Below are 18688 nucleotides of genomic sequence, written 5' to 3' on the forward strand. Positions count from 1 at the left end.
CTTTTTTTAATTTGTATTATAATTGCTATAGTTTGTTTACAGTTTTTATTTAAAATATTAGCATATACATATATGATGAACATAATGGTAATAAGTATGAGGATTTGAAAAAAGATAAAGGAGAATATAAGAATATTGCGAAAGAAGAAATCGAAATTACCCGCCATGGAAAACGAGAGATGGCATATCGAATCGTATGCAATGATATAGATGGTCGAAGAGGCATCCGGGAGACTCGGTGTCGGCCATAGTAGAAATGGCGGGTGTTAGCTTACGTGAATGACGGCGATCGTGCTCAAGATTATTATCGAAAAGCAAGTGTTCTGTGTGTGTTTTGCGACACGGGAACGATACCTTAGTATCATATGATTCATCTGGAAGGTAAAGATGCAGAATGTAGCACAAGGAACAACCTCGGATAGTCAGAAGCACGAGAAATCAGCAAGCGTTCACCACGACATTGGAAAGACGTCGTCGACTCCCCAGTCTTCGAATTCCAGCCCTACCAAGTCAGAGACGGAAACCTTCTCCGAATTGCAGCCGCGCTTTATGGCAGACTCGTCGGAGAGCGAAGAGGACAGTGTTTCAGAGGTAAACCGAGTCAAAAAAACATGCCACATCGTGAATAAGATATTCCTACAATCAGAGGTTGAACGCACGCATGTACGTATGCACGCACACGCACGAATTCGTCTGTCGCTTCTGTCGTCCATCCAGTTACCATCCCCTCCACACCCTCCTCCTCCGTCTTCTTTCCTCCTGTTCTCCTTTCTTACATACTTGCTTTTGCTCTTGCTCCTGCTTTTGCTTTTGCTTTCGCTCTTGTTGTTGCTCTTACTCTTGCTCTTGTTCTTGCTATTGCTTTTGCTCTTATTCTTACCTTTATCCTTATTCTTTCCTTATCCTTGTCCTTATCCTTGCTCTTACCCTCATCCTTATCCTTATCCTTACCTTTATCCTTATCCTTACTCTTCCTTGTTCTCTTTTCCTCTATACTATATATTTCTATACCTATCTATATGTATACGTCATAGGTATATATACGTGTATGTATGCTTACGCACACGTCAGCTTTTCATGAAATTTATTTGAATCGTTGCTAATCTTGTTTGATATTTCTGAATTTTATTGCAAATCCATTTAATATAATCTACCTTTTATGATATAAGCGTTCGAAAATTAGTTGCATCAAAGAACCATCGATCAACATGCATATTTCTTTTAGCGTCAGTACTTATACTTGATTTTGTATTTTCATGTTTTTCTATTTATACTCAATAATCAATAATATTTAAAGAAGAAACTACCTATTCGAGAAGAGAAATAACGAAATTAATAGAATTATAACCTATATCGTCATATGAAAAACAGCATAAAACTTTTGTATCGTATCGTATTGTATCTTATTGTATCGTATCGTATCATATCGTATCATATCGTATCATATCATATCGTATCGTATCGCATCATATCGCATCATATTGTATCGCTTGGTGTCTTACAGTTTATTTAGTACAACCGTATAGGTAACTAAACATCGGTGGGTATTTTATAAAATTGAAAAAGCAATAAGAAATGATGACATTTGATTTTTTCTGGAAATCTTAAATTTGATCCGAGCATGAGACGTTGGTACGAGAATCGCTAAACTAATAAATACTACGAAACAATCTCCACAAATTTTTCGACAAAAGGAAGAAAGGAAGAAAGGGAAAAAGAGAACAAGATGGGAATTTACGCAGAGATGTTATATAATCAAAATATATGCGTTATGATAGCTAATAAAACGTCATGGTGTATTGTAATATGGAAAATAATTTTACTTGTTTGTGATCTTATCAGAAATATACTTGCCATCGTTTTAGATTGTAGTCCACCTTATTGATCTTTATCTTTTATAAATCGTTTCTAGATATTTATTAAGTATTAGACCGATCAAACGATTTCGACATTAGACAAAGTTGTACATTATACATGAACTACATTATAATCTAGGGTATAAACGATTGAAAAATGTGTACATTTATTTTATTCGTATAATCTGATGAAGGCACTTTGCAAAGGTATATGTGTAAATGATAAATAAAGCAGTCCGGTTAACTGCACTGCATAATCAAGCGCGTGCGCACGCACGTGTACGTCCATGTATATGTTTATACATTTATGCAAGTAGATATTTATGCATGTAGACTACTAGTCTGAATATGTATTGTGCAGAGGGGTATATGGAGGTAGAGTTTTCATTGAACTAGTAATCTTGCATGTAGTTACGTTGGGCCGCGCGAGCTCTCGCATGTGCCTGTTCCTACATAGATAAGTGTATGTGTGTAGCTATTTTACGTCCGCTTGCACTACGTTGTGCGCCACCCAGCGGAGTTCTCTTCGGCCGCGTTTCTCGCGTATTCGTGCGAGTTCGTGAGCCTGTTTGTCTGCTTGTGGCCGTCTCTTTACCTTCTCTATACGTCCATAGGCGTATTTTTTACCTTATCGTAACACTTAACTGTTTCTGTTATACTGTCAACGAGATTTCGGCTCTATCCTTACCTCTATTCTTGCCGGCTACTCATCGGTTCTGCCCTGTGTCGCTCGTGTTCGTGGCGTGGAAATTCTAGAGAGCAGAGCCACCATATTATTCTATATTCTACCAACAGCGGTTCTTAAACGGAGTTCTTTTTTTTCACCATTTTTTTTGACGAACAATTATATTGGCTAGTACGACGCGTGCTTACAAGATCAGTGAATACGCGACTCGTATCGTCGTTTTCTCTTTACTTTGGTTTCGATAAAACAAACGGGACGCGTTCACTACGCACGCGAAGAGTATACCAAGGAAGTGTCAGTTTCCTCCTTCTTGGAATGGCTGCACATTGTTCTTATGTCTCTGTATTCACTGGCAAGCCGTTTTAATCATATACAAAAGATAAAATATTTTCACCTACATTCTGATTTGCGTTTATGTCTCATTGGTTTCCACTCGTCCCGCAAGAGGATATGACCTCTACGCGAGATGTACGTACTATAATTTAGATCGTCTACAAATTATCCTTTTCTTTTTACAGGCAAAACTTTTGGTTGAAAGCAATTTGATTTCACCTAAAATTTTCTGCATATTGCAACGATATTGCTTTTTTTGTTTATATCATTTCTACTATTACCTGGCTTTTACTCTATTCTTTTCTATTCATTTTTCCTCCATCTTTGACCAACACTTTCTCAACAATTCATCCATTTCATCTAATTTACTTGAATCTTTTTCCTATATTTCTATACAATTTCTTCTCTATTTTTATCCTTTTTTCCTTCCATCCTTTCTTCCTCTTCTTTATTTCTTTTTTTCATTTCCATCAAGTGGAGGGGATTTTCTGTTATACAATAACCTCAATTACCATTGTTCTTGCATCTCAGCAAAATTGTATCATATATATTCCACATATAAACTTGTTAATTTTTTACATTGATAAAATATCAAACCAAGGTTTACCTAATTTAAAATCTTTCAAATTTATTTTAAGCCACAATTATAAAACTTGAATGAAACGGATATATTAGGGAAATATGACTCGGCAATCTTTAGATTAATTTCTATAATCATTTTGTGTCTTTCCTGATAAAAGTACTGAATCAAACCTAGTAATTAATAGTTTTTTTATGTAGTTAATTTATTATGAACTAAACATATAAAATAAACATAATATGTATTTATAATAGTGATAAAAAGAAATTGTGTTATTATAATTACCTATAGTATTCTACTAGAATTTCCTAAGTAGAAGCAAGCAGTACCCTTACTGGAATATAGTTCCATATTTATTATCTATTTATTAATACATCATAGTTTTTAATATGTTTATGTCAAATGAAAATTTACTACGCTACTTTTATATCTTAATTGCTAGGATTAAATTGTTTTTGTATATTGATTTTGTTGGAAAAAATTTTATCTTATTACTTACAGGTGGAGTGTTTTGCAATTGATCAGGTTGAATTAGACGAAGGTCATCATTTAGAATCGTCCAAGCTTCTGTTAACCTCGGAAGATCCAGAGAGATCTGTGGATCCTGAAACTCAGGCTCGATTAGAATCGTTGCTGGAAGTAGCTGGTATTGGCAAGTTGTCATCAGGCGATGGGAAGCACTTGCCTGATCACGAAGTGCTCCGTCGCATAACATCTAGTGTTTCTTGTGCATTAGATGAAGCAGCAGCTGCATTGACTCGTATGCGCAGCGATAATCCACGCACACAAAACGAAAAGCGCTCTCTTGTAGAGGCTTGTACTGACGGAGACGTAGGTACTGTTAGAAAATTATTAACAGAAGGACGCAGTGTTCACGAGACTACAGAGGAGGGAGAGAGTTTGCTCTCTCTCGCCTGTTCAGCTGGATATTACGAACTTGCTCAGGTTTGAATTTTGTATATGATCATTCATTTATGTTATAAGTGCTCATTTTGTATCTGTGTGCTAGTGCGATCTCGCACGCATGTAAAAGACAGAGAGAAGGAATGTGCGTGCAAACGTGTATGAGTGAGAGAAAAAGAGAGAAACAGCTTTTTTTGAAAGATTTTATGTATAATTTCTGTATACATGTATTTGTATATACACATGCAGATACAATATTGTCATTATTTCTAATATTAAATATAATCTTTATGTTTTGTCTTTTTCTTCTAAGCATATGCAGATGAATATTAAAGATTAATTCAATATATCATTTAAGGAGAAATATTAAAAATAAATAAAACAAACAATAATATCGTTCAGCCTATTTGTAGACAGCTTTTTATAATTTCCTATTGTATAAAAATAAATTGAAATATGTAATGTTTTTAATTGTATTGTGTTTGAGTTGCAATAAATGTATTTGTTCCAGTTATTTTGTTTTATTTGATTAATCTTTTTATGAGCAGGTACTTTTGGCAATGAGTGCAAACGTGGAGGATCGTGGCATAAAGGGGGATTGTACCCCTTTAATGGAAGCTGCCAGTGCAGGGCATGTAGATGTTGTAAGCTTGCTTATTGCGCATGGAGCTGATGTTAATGCTCAATCTACTTCAGGTATGGAATGTAGTTGTAATATTCATATTTATGATTTATATCTCTGGTATAATTTGTAAAGTCTATAGTCTACAGTTTATAAAGTTTTAAAAGAAATCTTTATACATTTATGTATAGCAATAGATAAATCAGGCTCTATATTTTTAGGTAATACACCTCTTATGTATGGCTGTGCGGGTGGTCACGAAGAGGTAGTGCGAGTATTATTAGAAGCAGGTGCCAATGTTGAAGATCATAATGAAAACGGTCATACACCTTTAATGGAAGCAGCTAGTGCTGGACATGTTCCAGTAGCTAAGATCTTGCTAGAACATGGCGCTGGAATTAATACTCATTCCAATGAATTTAAAGAATCCGCGCTAACACTAGCCTGTTACAAAGGTCATTTGGAAATGGTTCGCTTCTTATTAGAAGCTGGCGCAGATCAGGTACCTGTTGATCACTGTAGTTGTTTGCTTTATGGAATTGTATATTTCAAACTGAATCATTTTATCTTATAGGAGCACAAAACTGATGAAATGCACACTGCCCTTATGGAAGCATCGATGGATGGTCATGTAGAAGTAGCTCGTTTACTTTTAGATTCGGGTGCCCAGGTGAATATGCCAACAGACAGTTTTGAATCTCCATTAACTTTGGCTGCTTGTGGAGGTCACGTTGATCTGGCTATGCTCCTGATTGAACGAGGAGCTAATATCGAAGAAGTAAATGATGAAGGTTACACCCCATTAATGGAAGCAGCACGTGAAGGTCACGAAGAAATGGTTGCTTTACTTTTGAGTCAAGGTACATCACAACTCTCGTTCATTGCATCAATCGAGATATAATTATTTAAGAAATTTCCCCAGGAAAGTAAAATTTATATATCTTGATATATATAGGGGCGAACATCAATGCTCAAACCGAAGAAACACAAGAAACAGCACTTACTTTAGCCTGTTGCGGTGGCTTTCTAGAAGTTGCTGATTTTCTAATTAAAGCAGGAGCTGATATTGAATTAGGTGCCTCTACTCCTCTAATGGAAGCTGCACAGGAAGGTCATTTAGAACTCGTTCGTTACTTACTTGAATCTGCGGCAGATGTCCACGCTCAAACTCAAACAGGAGATACTGCATTAACGTATGCTTGTGAAAATGGTCATACCGATGTTGCGGATCTCTTACTTCAGTTTGGTGCTGATCTGGTATTTTCTTTTTAAATCAAAATTATTTTAAAGAATATATACAGAACAGTTATTTTATATTTTTCAGCATTTAATTTGTATATATTATAGGAGCATGAATCAGAGGGAGGAAGAACACCGTTGATGAAGGCGTGTAGAGCCGGCCATCTCTGTACAGTTCAGTTTCTTATAACGAAACGTGCAGACGTTAATAGGCAAACAACGAATAACGATCATACTCCCCTCTCACTAGCTTGCGCTGGTGGACATCTTGCAGTTGTAGAACTTTTACTTGCTCAGTCTGCTAATCCGTTTCATAAACTGAAGGTATGTGGCGTGTAATAATGGTTGACGAGTTATTTTATAACAGCAACATAAAAAATTAAAATTTTGTTATAGGATAATTCTACGATGTTGATAGAAGCTGCAAAGGGTGGGCATACTAGCGTAGTTCAACTTTTATTGGATTACCCTCACAGTATTATGATGAGTACACCGCATAATGCAACACCTACACCTATGTTGCTCCCACAACAACAACAGCAGCAGCAACAGCAGCAGCAGCAGCAACAGCAACAACAATCACATCAACAACAACAGCAACATATTACACATCAGCAGCATGTGCCCCATCAACAACATGCATCTACGCAGCCACAGTCACACCAACAACAGCAGCAACATGCTGCGGATCAACCACAATCCCAAAATCTTCAACCTAAACACAATACACAAAAATCGTTACTAAGAAAAAACCGATCCGTAACGATGATGCCAGACACAAGTCTTACTTCCGCTGAGGCGCAACAAGTTCGTTCTCAGCCCGCAGGAGAATCAATTGTAACCACTAAAGATGATACCAATATTCTGGATAAAGGTAGTGGAGGATTTACCAATCTTTCAGAACCTAACATCAGCCTCAGCCCTGCTCCAGCGCCAACACCAGGGTTAAACGTTACGGATAGCCGAAAGAATACTCGACAAGAGCAGATCCTACATAAGCAACAAATTTTTGAAGAATTACAAGTAAATATTCATTTATTAATTTAAGCATAAGATTTTTCTTTGATATTCTCAGTGTATTTCATGTCTTATAAATGTTTTTAGAGGGTAGAGAGAGAACTTCAAATTAAAGGTCCAGGACATTGGTTCTGTAGTGCAAAGAATCCTGTTGTAACTCAACAACAGCAACAGCAGCAAGAAGATTCTAGTGATCCAGATACATTATCATCAGGTATGTGGTCGAATTCCTTTTGTTGTGCTCGAAACACTTCTAATAACGATCGATGTATTTTCGGTCGAAAGGTTTAGTTTGCAGTACAAGTGGCATGTCCGGAAATTCATTAAGTCATCAAGGCACCAGCCAAGCAATGTCATTGTATAATGCATTTCTTAGAGGAAAACGAATTGCACAAGAAGCTCAGTTATCCTTAGCTCCAACCATATCGGAAACTTTTCCCACTACAAACGCTTTCCCTACATCTCCTCCTCTTTCTCTAGCGACGATACCTGTTACATCGTCCGTTCCATTGGCTACTTCAAATACATCTTCAACAACTACGCCAAGTCCTCCAAGTATATCCACTCCTCCCACCGTTATGGCAGTTTCCCAACCCATTACCGCGAGTAGTGATGTTAGCCAGAATACTGCTATAAGCGATCGCCCAAAAGCGAAACCTGTCTCTAAAAAAGAAGGTAAAAATATTCGGAAAGCTTCGTCCAGTGTAATGGCCGGAAAGTTGCAGCAACAGCAACAACAACAACAAGCTAACTTGATGGCTGGTCTTCAACAGCAATACCAGCAAAAACAACGACAACATACTTATCAAGTCCAACAGGTACACCAGCTGCAACAACTGAACCAACAATTGCAGTTACAATTGGATCAAGTGCAGGTTTGTTCTTTAATACTTTTAACTTTGTTTCTTCTTTCTTTATTTATTGTCAGTTTATTTTTCTTTCGTTTTCTCATCTTTTTTTCTCTTATCCTTCTTTCCTTCCAACATGTTGGCATGTTATATATCAAAGTACATATTATACCTGGTTAGGTACAGCAACAACAACAACCACAACAACAAGCTCAGCAGCAGCAGCAGCAGCAACAACAACATCAACAACAGCAATCACAATCACAGCAACAAACTGGAGTAGTAACTGCTAATGGAAATAACATACTTATGCCCACTCAATTAATGTCACATCTTCATCCAACGCACACCCATCATCTTCATGATCAGGTAATTATGACTTATGTCTTACACAAGGATGTGTGTGCGTATGTGCTCACATACGCCTGTGTATGTATGCATATATATATAAAAATTACGTGCAGCAAACAACTCAACAAAATCTAACGGAGCAGGCAGATCCTGACTTAGCAAGATTACATCGAGATGGAGCTTGTCCCTTTGTTGCTGCGGCTCAAAAAGCAAAGGCTCTTTGTACAAGTGAAAGTGTTATAAAATTAGAAGATGGAACTCATATTCCTTTGGATGATGCTTTTGAAATTTTTCGATCTATTAGTTTTGACGATACTGTTGATGGTAAATATTTAAATAAAGAATGCTTTTTTTTTCTTCAATTGTTCATAGCTATTTGATGATATATTATGTTCCGATTAAGTAGCAACGGAAGATCAAGAAAAACTTGAATTGAAAAGATTAGAAGTGACAAATGGTAAGGATTCTCAACAGCAACAACAACAACAGCAGCAACAACAGCAGCAGCAGCAGCAGCAACATTTGCAAACCTCGCAAATAGTTCAACAAACAACCAGTCCTTATACTTCTCAAGAGTATTTTACTAATCCTGTGTTACCAACTTTACCTTCGCTTCAAGTAACTAGTGCTGGTGTTCAAATACAAGCTGATATATCAGCAGGTTTGCAGTTAACTGGTCCACAAACCCTACAGAGTCAAGCATTTAAAGACGGATATTTGGATGGTTTTCGAGCCCATTTTCAGCCACAATTGTTACTGCAATCGTCCCAGATAAGTAAGTTTTATATATATGATTAACAAAATGCTTTCACCTTTGCTTTCTATCTTATGCATTATATTCAAAACACTTGTGACCACATATTAATCCTTAATGTGATCATATATTTGTTTCTGATCAGCATTTCCAACACAAGCTTTGCCAACTGTAAGCGAAGCAACAGGAATAATAGATAGTATATCCCATCAAACAAATGGTTATGCTCAATCAACAACCTGTAGTACTAATCAGGTTCAAGTGGCTACTCAGACCCAAGCGCCAGCAACAACAACTGCTGCAACCATTGTTGCTTCAGATAAAAAACAAGTTTACACAGCTCCAACAACCGGTAAAGGAAAAAAGGGACGATATCCACTTTTGTCACAACAACCATCATGTCAACAACAACAACAACAAACTGCCAATACCCAACAGCAAACTCCTAATTTTCCCAGTCAGAATTATCAATTGGACCCAACAACAGGTACAAAACTTTTCTTATTAGTATAAGCAGAAAATATGTAATTTTTTAATCATGCAAATGTTCAAGAGAATTGTACCCAATTTTTAATTAAATTTTATTACTTAGTTGCTGGTCAGTACACAACAGGTGTTCCAACAGTTGGTGGTTATACTACTAGTCAAGTACCACCTGCATCATTTTCTTGTATGGACGTGGATTCCGAAACTGACAGTAATCATGATACAGCTTTGACATTGGCATGTGCTGGTGGTCATGAAGAACTCGTTGAACTTTTGTTAAGTCGCGGTGCAGACATAGGTATAGATCATAAGCGCGACATCAAAGTATTATACTAAATATACTAAATATTTACAAATTTTTTAATTTCTTACAGAACATAGAGATAAAAAGGGATTTACTCCACTTATATTGGCAGCAACAGCAGGTCATCAAAAAGTGGTAGAAATTCTTTTGAATCATGGAGCTGATATAGAAGCTCAATCTGAGCGCACCAAGGATACACCTTTGTCTCTTGCCTGCAGCGGTGGTAGATACGAAGTGGTAGAGCTTCTCCTTAATCGGGGTGCTAATAAGGAACACCGTAATGTTTCTGATTACACACCTTTGAGCCTTGCAGCATCTGGTGGATACGTTAATATAATAAAGCTTCTTCTTAGTCATGGTGCTGAAATTAATTCCCGGACTGGGTCAAAATTAGGTATTTCTCCACTCATGCTTGCAGCCATGAATGGTCATGTTGGTACGTTCATTATAAAGCGAAGTTACTATTGTAATAATATAAAATCTTGTATTGTAAAAATGTTTATAATCATTTATAGCTGCGGTCAAGCTATTATTAGACATGGGCAGTGATATAAATGCTCAAATAGAGACTAATCGTAATACGGCTCTAACGTTGGCGTGTTTTCAAGGAAGACACGAGGTCGTTAGTCTTCTTCTCGATCGAAAAGCTAACGTAGAACATCGAGCTAAGGTATAAACAAATGTGTATGTGTACGTATGTGTATGTGTGTATTTTAATTTGTTTCCCCTCTCTCTTTCTTATATATTTCTAATTATTTGTTTAATACTATCGATGTATGAAATATCTATGACGAAAATATATATATTGAAATATGTAAATTTTGGTACAAATATGGTACAAAGTATAAAAAAATTTGATCAACTATTGTCATTTGCCATTTTGTACAATTTTAGTTTTGTTTTTTGCTTTCAAAGTTTATTTAAATTTAGTTAATTGTAACAGTTTGAAGATCATTGATCTTTTGTTTTCTATAATGCTTGAATTTCGAATTGATAATATATAGCTTTGAAATAATGTGTTGAGCATATACGTATAATGCCATAGGAATCTTGTGAAATATGAATCTTATAAAATTTTGTTCAGACCGGCTTAACACCTTTAATGGAAGCGGCTAGTGGAGGATATGTAGAAGTTGGACGTGTTTTACTTACTAAGGGAGCAGATGTTAATGCTACTCCCGTTCCATCATCTCGTGACACTGCCCTCACCATCGCTGCTGACAAAGGACACTGCCGTTTTGTAGAATTATTATTGTCAAGGTAATATTTTGTTATCTTATTTTATGAAAATTCTGTTTTCTAACTTAATCTAACTGTCTTATAACATGAATTTCGCAGAGGAACGCAAGTAGAGGTGAAGAACAAAAAAGGAAATAGTCCATTATGGTTAGCGGCAAATGGAGGGCATTTGAATGTTGTTGATTTATTATATCATGCTGGAGCAGATATTGATTCGCAAGACAATCGAAAGGTATGTGAAAAGTTAAAAGTTAGATGTACCACAAAATCGAATTAAATTTTTTTAATCATACTATGTACATTCTGATTTGTCCTCTTTTCTTTCTTTTTTAACTTGTTTGTATATATTACATGTTATATGTACACATTATATGTATAAATATTAGTCTGGTCAAAATAGACATTTCAAAGAACAGAAATTCCAACGGAGCTAAATTTTGGTAGATATCTTGGGTACACCTGTAGAAATAAAGTGCCAAAAATCTCTATTGATTCCATACAGGCTAAAAAAGTTACTCAAGGTCAAAGTTAAAATTTTCGGAATTTTTGAATTTTTCTTGAAAACGATAAGTTTTATCGAAAATATAGCTTAGATAAAAATTGTAGATCATAAAATTATCTACAAAAATGTTCCTCATACTTTTTTCCCTAAGAATCGCCATTCCTAAGATATCGCCATTCTAAAAGTTGGAGTTACTTTCTACATGCTATGCACACATTTCCACACCACCTATGTGGTAGTGTACTTGGCGCTTTTTTTTCCACGATCTGTTATGACGGAGTTTTATGGAAAAATACTGTATTTACTGCATGATGATATTGATATTGTGATATAGGTGATTATTTTAAACTGTAGTTCTAATTTATGTTAATATTTTAATCCGATTCATACTCTTCAGATTCGACTTCAACAGTCATGTCTTCTTCGATTTCTTCTTCTTCCTCATTTTCTTGCTGGATGTCCATAAATTGTTCAACTGAAGATGAATCAGCTATCTTTTCATCGATATCACACGAATCTTCGTCTATAGAATTCGATTGAACATTCGAGCAAGACTGGTTTTGGAAATTAGTACACGCTGGTGGACACGACAACTCTACTCTTTTACAGCCACATTTAGTACTACAACCTTTTTTACAATTGCAAAAAATAGTATTTAGGAGTTTTTCCGGAGCAGGTGGGAGGATAGTTTGAATCGGTTCCAAAATATTGTCTGTTAATTTCCAACCCCAGTCTTCAGGGTTTATTTGATTGCCTAGTTATACCTGAACTTGATAGAATGGTCGATACAAGTGTTGATGAGCAGAAGCCGATGTTGGAGGAAGACAAGATAGTTGTACTTGTTTCTTGTTCCGTGTATTTTTTTGGAATGTTTGTTCTTTGATCACTGTTTTTATATCTATTTTGGCCGAACTATATTAATACGTGGGAGTGTGTATTATTCAATTGCAGGTTTCTTGTTTGATGGCCGCTTTTCGTAAAGGGCATATTAAAGTTGTTAAGTGGATGGTAAATCATGTTACTCAATTTCCAAGTGACCAAGAAATGACGAGGTATATAGCTACTGTCAGTGACAAGGAACTCTTAGAAAAATGTCAGGAATGTGTGAAAGTTATACGTGCGGCAAAGGAAACTCAAGCAGCAAAAGCAAATAAAAATGCAACGATATTATTGGAAGAACTTGATATGGAAAAGACAAGGGAAGAGTCGAAAAAAGCTGCGGCTGCTCGCAGGAGAGAACGAAAGAAAAAGAAGAAACTTGAGAAAAAAGAGGAGAAACGAAAGTTACATGAAGAATATAAGAAAAATGAAACAAATTATGAAGATAAAGAGGAAAATGGGAAGAAATCTGGAGACGAGGAATGCGATAGAGCGGATGATAGTGAACACGAAACTGGAGACAGTTGTGAAAGAATGGACAGTATGCCATCACCGGTTAACAGGAGTCCGGAAGATCCTTACAGAGAGGAAGGCGATAGCGGAATCGATGCGAATAGTCAAGGCAGCTGTAGTAGTAATGACGTCAAAGCTAGAGAGAAAAAGAAGGAGAAAAAGAAAAAGAAAGCTAATAGTCCAAACAACAATGAAAAAGACACGTCTCCCCAAAGATCTCCAAAGTCTGTTGTCACACAAGGCACTACTTTGTCACAAAATTCTATTACACCGACAAAATCTCAAAATAATACGACCGAAAAGTAAGTTGGAAAAATAACGATATGAGTGATTGATGAATTTTTTTAAGTTTAGCCTCTCAAATGATATTACTTTTTCAGGAGAATTATGACCAATGTTTCTAATACAGTATCCGTATCCGCAACGTCTGCCACAATGAGTTCTAGATCTTCGACTGTGAATTGTGGTGAACGTAAATTGAAAGGTCAACTGGTATTTGAATCGTCGAGGCATCCTGCTGATAGAGAAGACTTTGAAGCAACTGGCAATGAAACATACATGCCTGGTAAAGGCAAGAAAACTTACAATAATCAGTATGATAGCGACTCATTGAATACTTCTACGAAGTCAAACAACACAACCAGTCCTAAGCAAGCAGGCAAACGCGAAGAAGGCTGGAAAGAAGTTGTACGAAAGTAAGAAGCACGATTTATTGCTGATGTTATTATTTTTATTGCTATAATCATTGTCATTGCTATTATATTGTGGTGTAATTATTAAATAAAAATCTGATATAACTTCGGAAATAGGGGACAGTCGGATGATTCTGGGAGATTTATGAATTCACCATTCCGTTCAAAGAAAGTATCTGTTCCACCAAATGCTATTAGTCGAGTTATCGGAAGAGGCGGAAGTAATATAAATGCTATTAGAGGTGCAACAGGAGCGCATATTGAAGTTGAAAAACAAAGCAAATGCCAGGGCGAACGAATTATTACTATTAAGTATGAGGGTTGACTATTTATTTTCTCTTGAAAATGATCGATTAACATATATGTGATAATTACATATTTCCTCATTTACAGAGGATCGTCTGATGCGACAAAACAGGCTCATACATTAATAGCTGCTCTCATTAAAGATCCAGATGTTGATATATTGCAAATGCTTCCAAAATCGAAACTCACAGTTGTTACTACTTCCTCTTGGGATAAAACCGTATCTACTGTAGCTGTAAGACCAAATTATTATACCAACAAGACTGGAAAGATTTTATAATTTACAGCTGATTCATTCCCTAATTTCTTCCATGTATTTCAATTTTAGTCGAGCAAAGCAAAGTTGGGTCCTGTAAATAAACCTCCAAGTCTAACGTCTAGTTCCAGTAGTACGCAAATTAATAAATCTAGTTACACATCCGGAGTTTCTACCGTTAATCAGTTAATTCCACTTAGATCGTCGTCAACCATTAAACTCGCTGGACCATTTCCAACGCCTTTACCACGCGCAACAGCACCCAGACTTGTGGCTGCGGGTAATAACAAATTACAGGGTTTCCTCTAAGGTTAACCATTTTTCAGGCATTTTCAATAATTTGTTAAAGAAATGTTTTGAACAAAAATTAGTCAGTTTTCAATTCGCTAAATAAAAAAATTTAAAAAAGAATTTGTTGGATAAAAACTTAAACACAATATATTTATTATTCATTAGTAGTCAAATGTGTAGCAAGACTTTTGTCTAACTAACCAACTTTTACTTAAAATATTTTTTTGGCAGATTGTCGGAAATGTCTGAAATGTCGTGGTTAATTTTACAAGATAAACCCTGCATATATTGTATATGTATTCATATATATACAAAATATATGCAGAAAAGCGATATAACGTCGTAGCAAAACAATAATGTTCATTTAATTGATAAACGTTAAATCAATATCTACGTATCTGCTTGCGTATATAGCTGAAAAACGAGCTCAAGCTGTGGCAGCCCAGATGGCTTCATCATCAAACACAAAGACAACAATGTCATATACGAGTGCAATTATGACTGCTGGACGAGCAACAAAAATTGTAACGACAAGTACCACTCAAACGTTTGCAGCGAAGTTATCCGAAATCACTGCCTCAACGCATACATCTACTACCGTCATGCAGTCTACTCATACTACGGTAAACAAGCAAAAATCGTTGCAAGCAAATTCGGTGACTGTTGTATCAGCTACAGCTGCGGCAATGGCTCAGAGTTCGTCTCAACAGTCTGCAGTCAATACATCGCCAAAACACTGCCGACCACTGCCTACTTTGTCTGCTCCACCAACTATGGTTTCCCATTATTCCGGAAAGTCTACTTACTCTCCCGGCTCGAACGTGGCAGTATCACCGGCAACAAGCACTGTGGTTGCATACTGCTCGGAAAGTACCGTCACTTCGACTTGTTCGAACTCCTCGATGCGAGTTAGTCCGTCACCCCCGATATCATCGCAATGTCAACAACAGTTGCAACAGCAGCAACAGCAAGCACGTAGTCCACCACCTATTGCATCGACAATTCAAGAGCAGCAGCAACAACAGCAGCAACAACAACAGCAGACGAATAATACACCTCTCGAATATTCCCTATTCAATGACACTTTTACGAAAGTTACACAACAATCCATGTGGGGTAGTCGAGAAAATGAATCTCAGAAGGGTATGAATTTCGCGACTGTAGCTGGTGGTGGTGGAGTGTCCGTTAACATTTCGGGTTCATCCTCGTCTAAATTCATCGACAGCATACCCCCTCAGGTTAGTATTTGCAGTAATGATAGAACGGACAGTAACTTCTTATTCTAGGCTACCCTGTGCATCCATGATACTGCTACAATGCGAACATTGTTAGTTTAACAATATTGTCCTTTGTTCGTGTAGGTGGATGCTTCAAAAGCTCCTGGATATCGAGGGACAGCTATGTGCTCCCCTGTTTCAAGTAAATCAAATAATACAACTAATACGAACGCGACTAGCATAGGAAGCGGAGGCGTATCATCAAATACTGGTCATAATCCTATTCAACCACCGCAATTTCAGTCGTCTGGAAATTATAATGAACATCCTCTTTCAAGTAAACCACCAGGTAGTTTGGCTGTAGCACGGCCGGTAATTCCTCAGCAAAATATAGAAATGGGAGCAGCTATGGGAGCTCAGTTTAGTAGACCAGTGTTTCAAGGGGAATTGACAGGTACTCGCAATGCGACAACCCATCAGCCACACGTGATTGCCTCTACATCACAACCGACGTTGGACGTTGGTTTGTTTAAAGGAAATAACATTGGCTATGAGCATCCAAACGTTAATTCAAGTTTATTAAAGATGGTACCAAATGAAGGGCAAGGTCATCCGCTTTTACCTTTCCACCCGCATATGCAGAATTTCGCGCAAACAATAGCGCCATCTGCTTCGGTGAACACTACAGTCAGTATGTCCAGATTAAACCCCAGAGCACCTGACTTTTCTAGCTCGTTACATTTGAATAGCAAGCCTCAAGTGACAATGTTTAACGCGGGTTCGGCGGCGGCGGGAATGCATCCAAACATGTTCGCCACTGTACCGCCGCCTCCTCCGTCCGCGATCCAGTCTAATAACCTGGCAATGCTTGGAAATTTTCCTTTAGGAAAATATCAGGCACCATCTCGAGCCACTCCCGGCAATACCGGAATCTCGACTAACGGGCAAACTCGTTGGCCGTTTGCTCCACCGCACAATAATTACCCGCCCCATCAAGATCCAATGATAGGCCAAATTGGTTTCTCCAATCATTTGGCAAATTTAACCGCACAACCTGGAAGCATTGATTTGATTACAAGCCTTGAGAATGGCGGTTCACCGGCTATATCACCTTCTTCGCCGGCACAGGTAGCTCAGGAAATGAATCAGCTTAAGATTGAGGATCGTAAAGTACCACGACCCATCGGTACGGAAAGAGCTTGGAAAAATTATGCAACGGCAGGAATGGGACCCGGTGGTGATGCTGATTCCATTAATTGGATGTTGAACAATGAAAAGCTTGTCGGATCTTGGGCGAGTTTGGCTCCGGGCATAGACAGACACCAAATGTTCCGATCTAACGCTACTTACAATCGTATATCTAACGTTGATGCCGAACTTCATCACATGATGGAATCTTCGTTTCAGGTAACTTCTCAATGTCATGCTTCTGGTCTTTTATTTCATTCTTTCCTTTTTGCTTCTTTCTATCTTTTTCTTCCTTCTTCCTTCCTATTCTAATATCGTGTACGTACACAGAGTATACTTTAATTCACTTAAAATCACACCTCCCTCTAATTTGCTACTAAAAATCTCTCGGAAGTGTTATAATATATAACACTTATATATTAAAATATATATATAATATAACTATATAACTATATAACTATAACTTTAGATTTAGTAGTTTCAATTTGATTTATATGCAGGGTCACGTTGATACTCAGCAGCAGCCATTTCCCAATGGAAGCGCGACCACTCTATCTCTAATGCCAGGATTAACCTTATTGCCGGGACAGTTTGGTACGCCTACATTGACAGAAATTCCTCCGAATGAAGCAAACAAAATGGATCCACCAGCATGGGGAATACCAGATACTGTACAAGACAAGCAACATCCGGTATGTTACAAGTTACTTTACGAAGAGCTATAGCATAACTGATGAAGTAGAATTCAAATTACAAAGTTAAGATTCTTTCGAACCAAAATTATCGACGATTATGCGTGTATTCTCATCGTGAATATTTAAAAATTGTGGATAATCAAATGTACTTATATATATATGGAGCTTGTATTTTTATTACATTCTCGTTTGATTTCTTTGTTCATTCATAAGTTATTTAGAACATTTTGTTTGTGCAATAATTTCATGTACTAATCTAATCTCCTCCATTTTTCTTCTAATGTCATACTCCTTATTATTTCTTTTTACATACATCCTGAATAAATAATTTGATTTCAGGCATGGAATAAATGGACTCATTAAAAAGAAAAAACAGGAAGAGGGAGAAATTCTTACCTGGATGAAATGAAGTAAAACCTGGAATTCGAAGTAGTAAATAGATGTAACTGGAATACGAAGTATTGTTTTTAGATACTTAAATTACATTATTATCCTAATTGTATCCATTGCGACACAGATTCGATATTATTTGTCATGTTAGGTGATAAGGCGGTAAATCCTTACAACTTACTACTATTTGTCTAGTATAATCATGCAATACAAGCAATTATCAAATACGATATGGAAATGTTAGAAAGAAAAAAGGAAAAGATAGTCAGGTGAGATTGAAACAGAACAAAAGATGTTTGTTACTTGTTTCTAATTCATTTTTGATCGTACTTCGACCACGCTACTTCTGTACTCCAGGATTATTCTGTAACCAATTTTTTAACATATGAAATATTGAGGACAGTTTACGAATCTTCTTCCTATGCTGATCGTTACCGCGGATGGATCAATTTGTCCAAGTTACGAGACTCAAACTTTACGATATTTGATAGACATTCGTCATAATAAATTCAAATGCGCATACGATAAGTACATCAGCTTTC

General features: G+C 36.8%; 1 protein-coding gene across 2 annotated transcripts; it reads left to right on the forward strand.

Moving 5' to 3' along the window:
• Positions 1-214: 214 nt before the first annotated feature.
• Positions 215-18677, forward strand: LOC126913976 (ankyrin repeat and KH domain-containing protein 1). 2 transcript variants are annotated; one of them, XM_050717267.1, is made up of 28 exons: positions 215-591; positions 3956-4399; positions 4906-5053; positions 5201-5481; positions 5554-5839; positions 5935-6236; positions 6327-6542; positions 6615-7241; positions 7323-7449; positions 7521-8110; positions 8264-8452; positions 8578-8758; positions 8838-9209; positions 9334-9675; positions 9781-9972; positions 10049-10414; positions 10494-10648; positions 11063-11238; positions 11317-11449; positions 12671-13413; positions 13492-13806; positions 13921-14115; positions 14197-14344; positions 14438-14645; positions 15071-15894; positions 16018-17280; positions 17562-17753; positions 18096-18677. In XM_050717267.1, exons 1-28 carry the CDS (start codon positions 388-390, stop codon positions 18117-18119), a joined length of 9243 nt encoding a protein of 3080 aa, XP_050573224.1. In that variant the 5' UTR covers positions 215-387; the 3' UTR covers positions 18120-18677. The 2 variants fall into 2 exon arrangements, with proteins under 2 accessions (XP_050573224.1, XP_050573225.1); XM_050717268.1 differs by lacking the exon at positions 215-591 and adding an exon at positions 1334-3009.
• Positions 18678-18688: the final 11 nt, after the last annotated feature.

Source organism: Bombus affinis, chromosome 3, assembly GCF_024516045.1.
Source record: "Bombus affinis isolate iyBomAffi1 chromosome 3, iyBomAffi1.2, whole genome shotgun sequence".
NCBI classification, from domain to species: Eukaryota; Metazoa; Arthropoda; class Insecta; order Hymenoptera; family Apidae; genus Bombus; species Bombus affinis.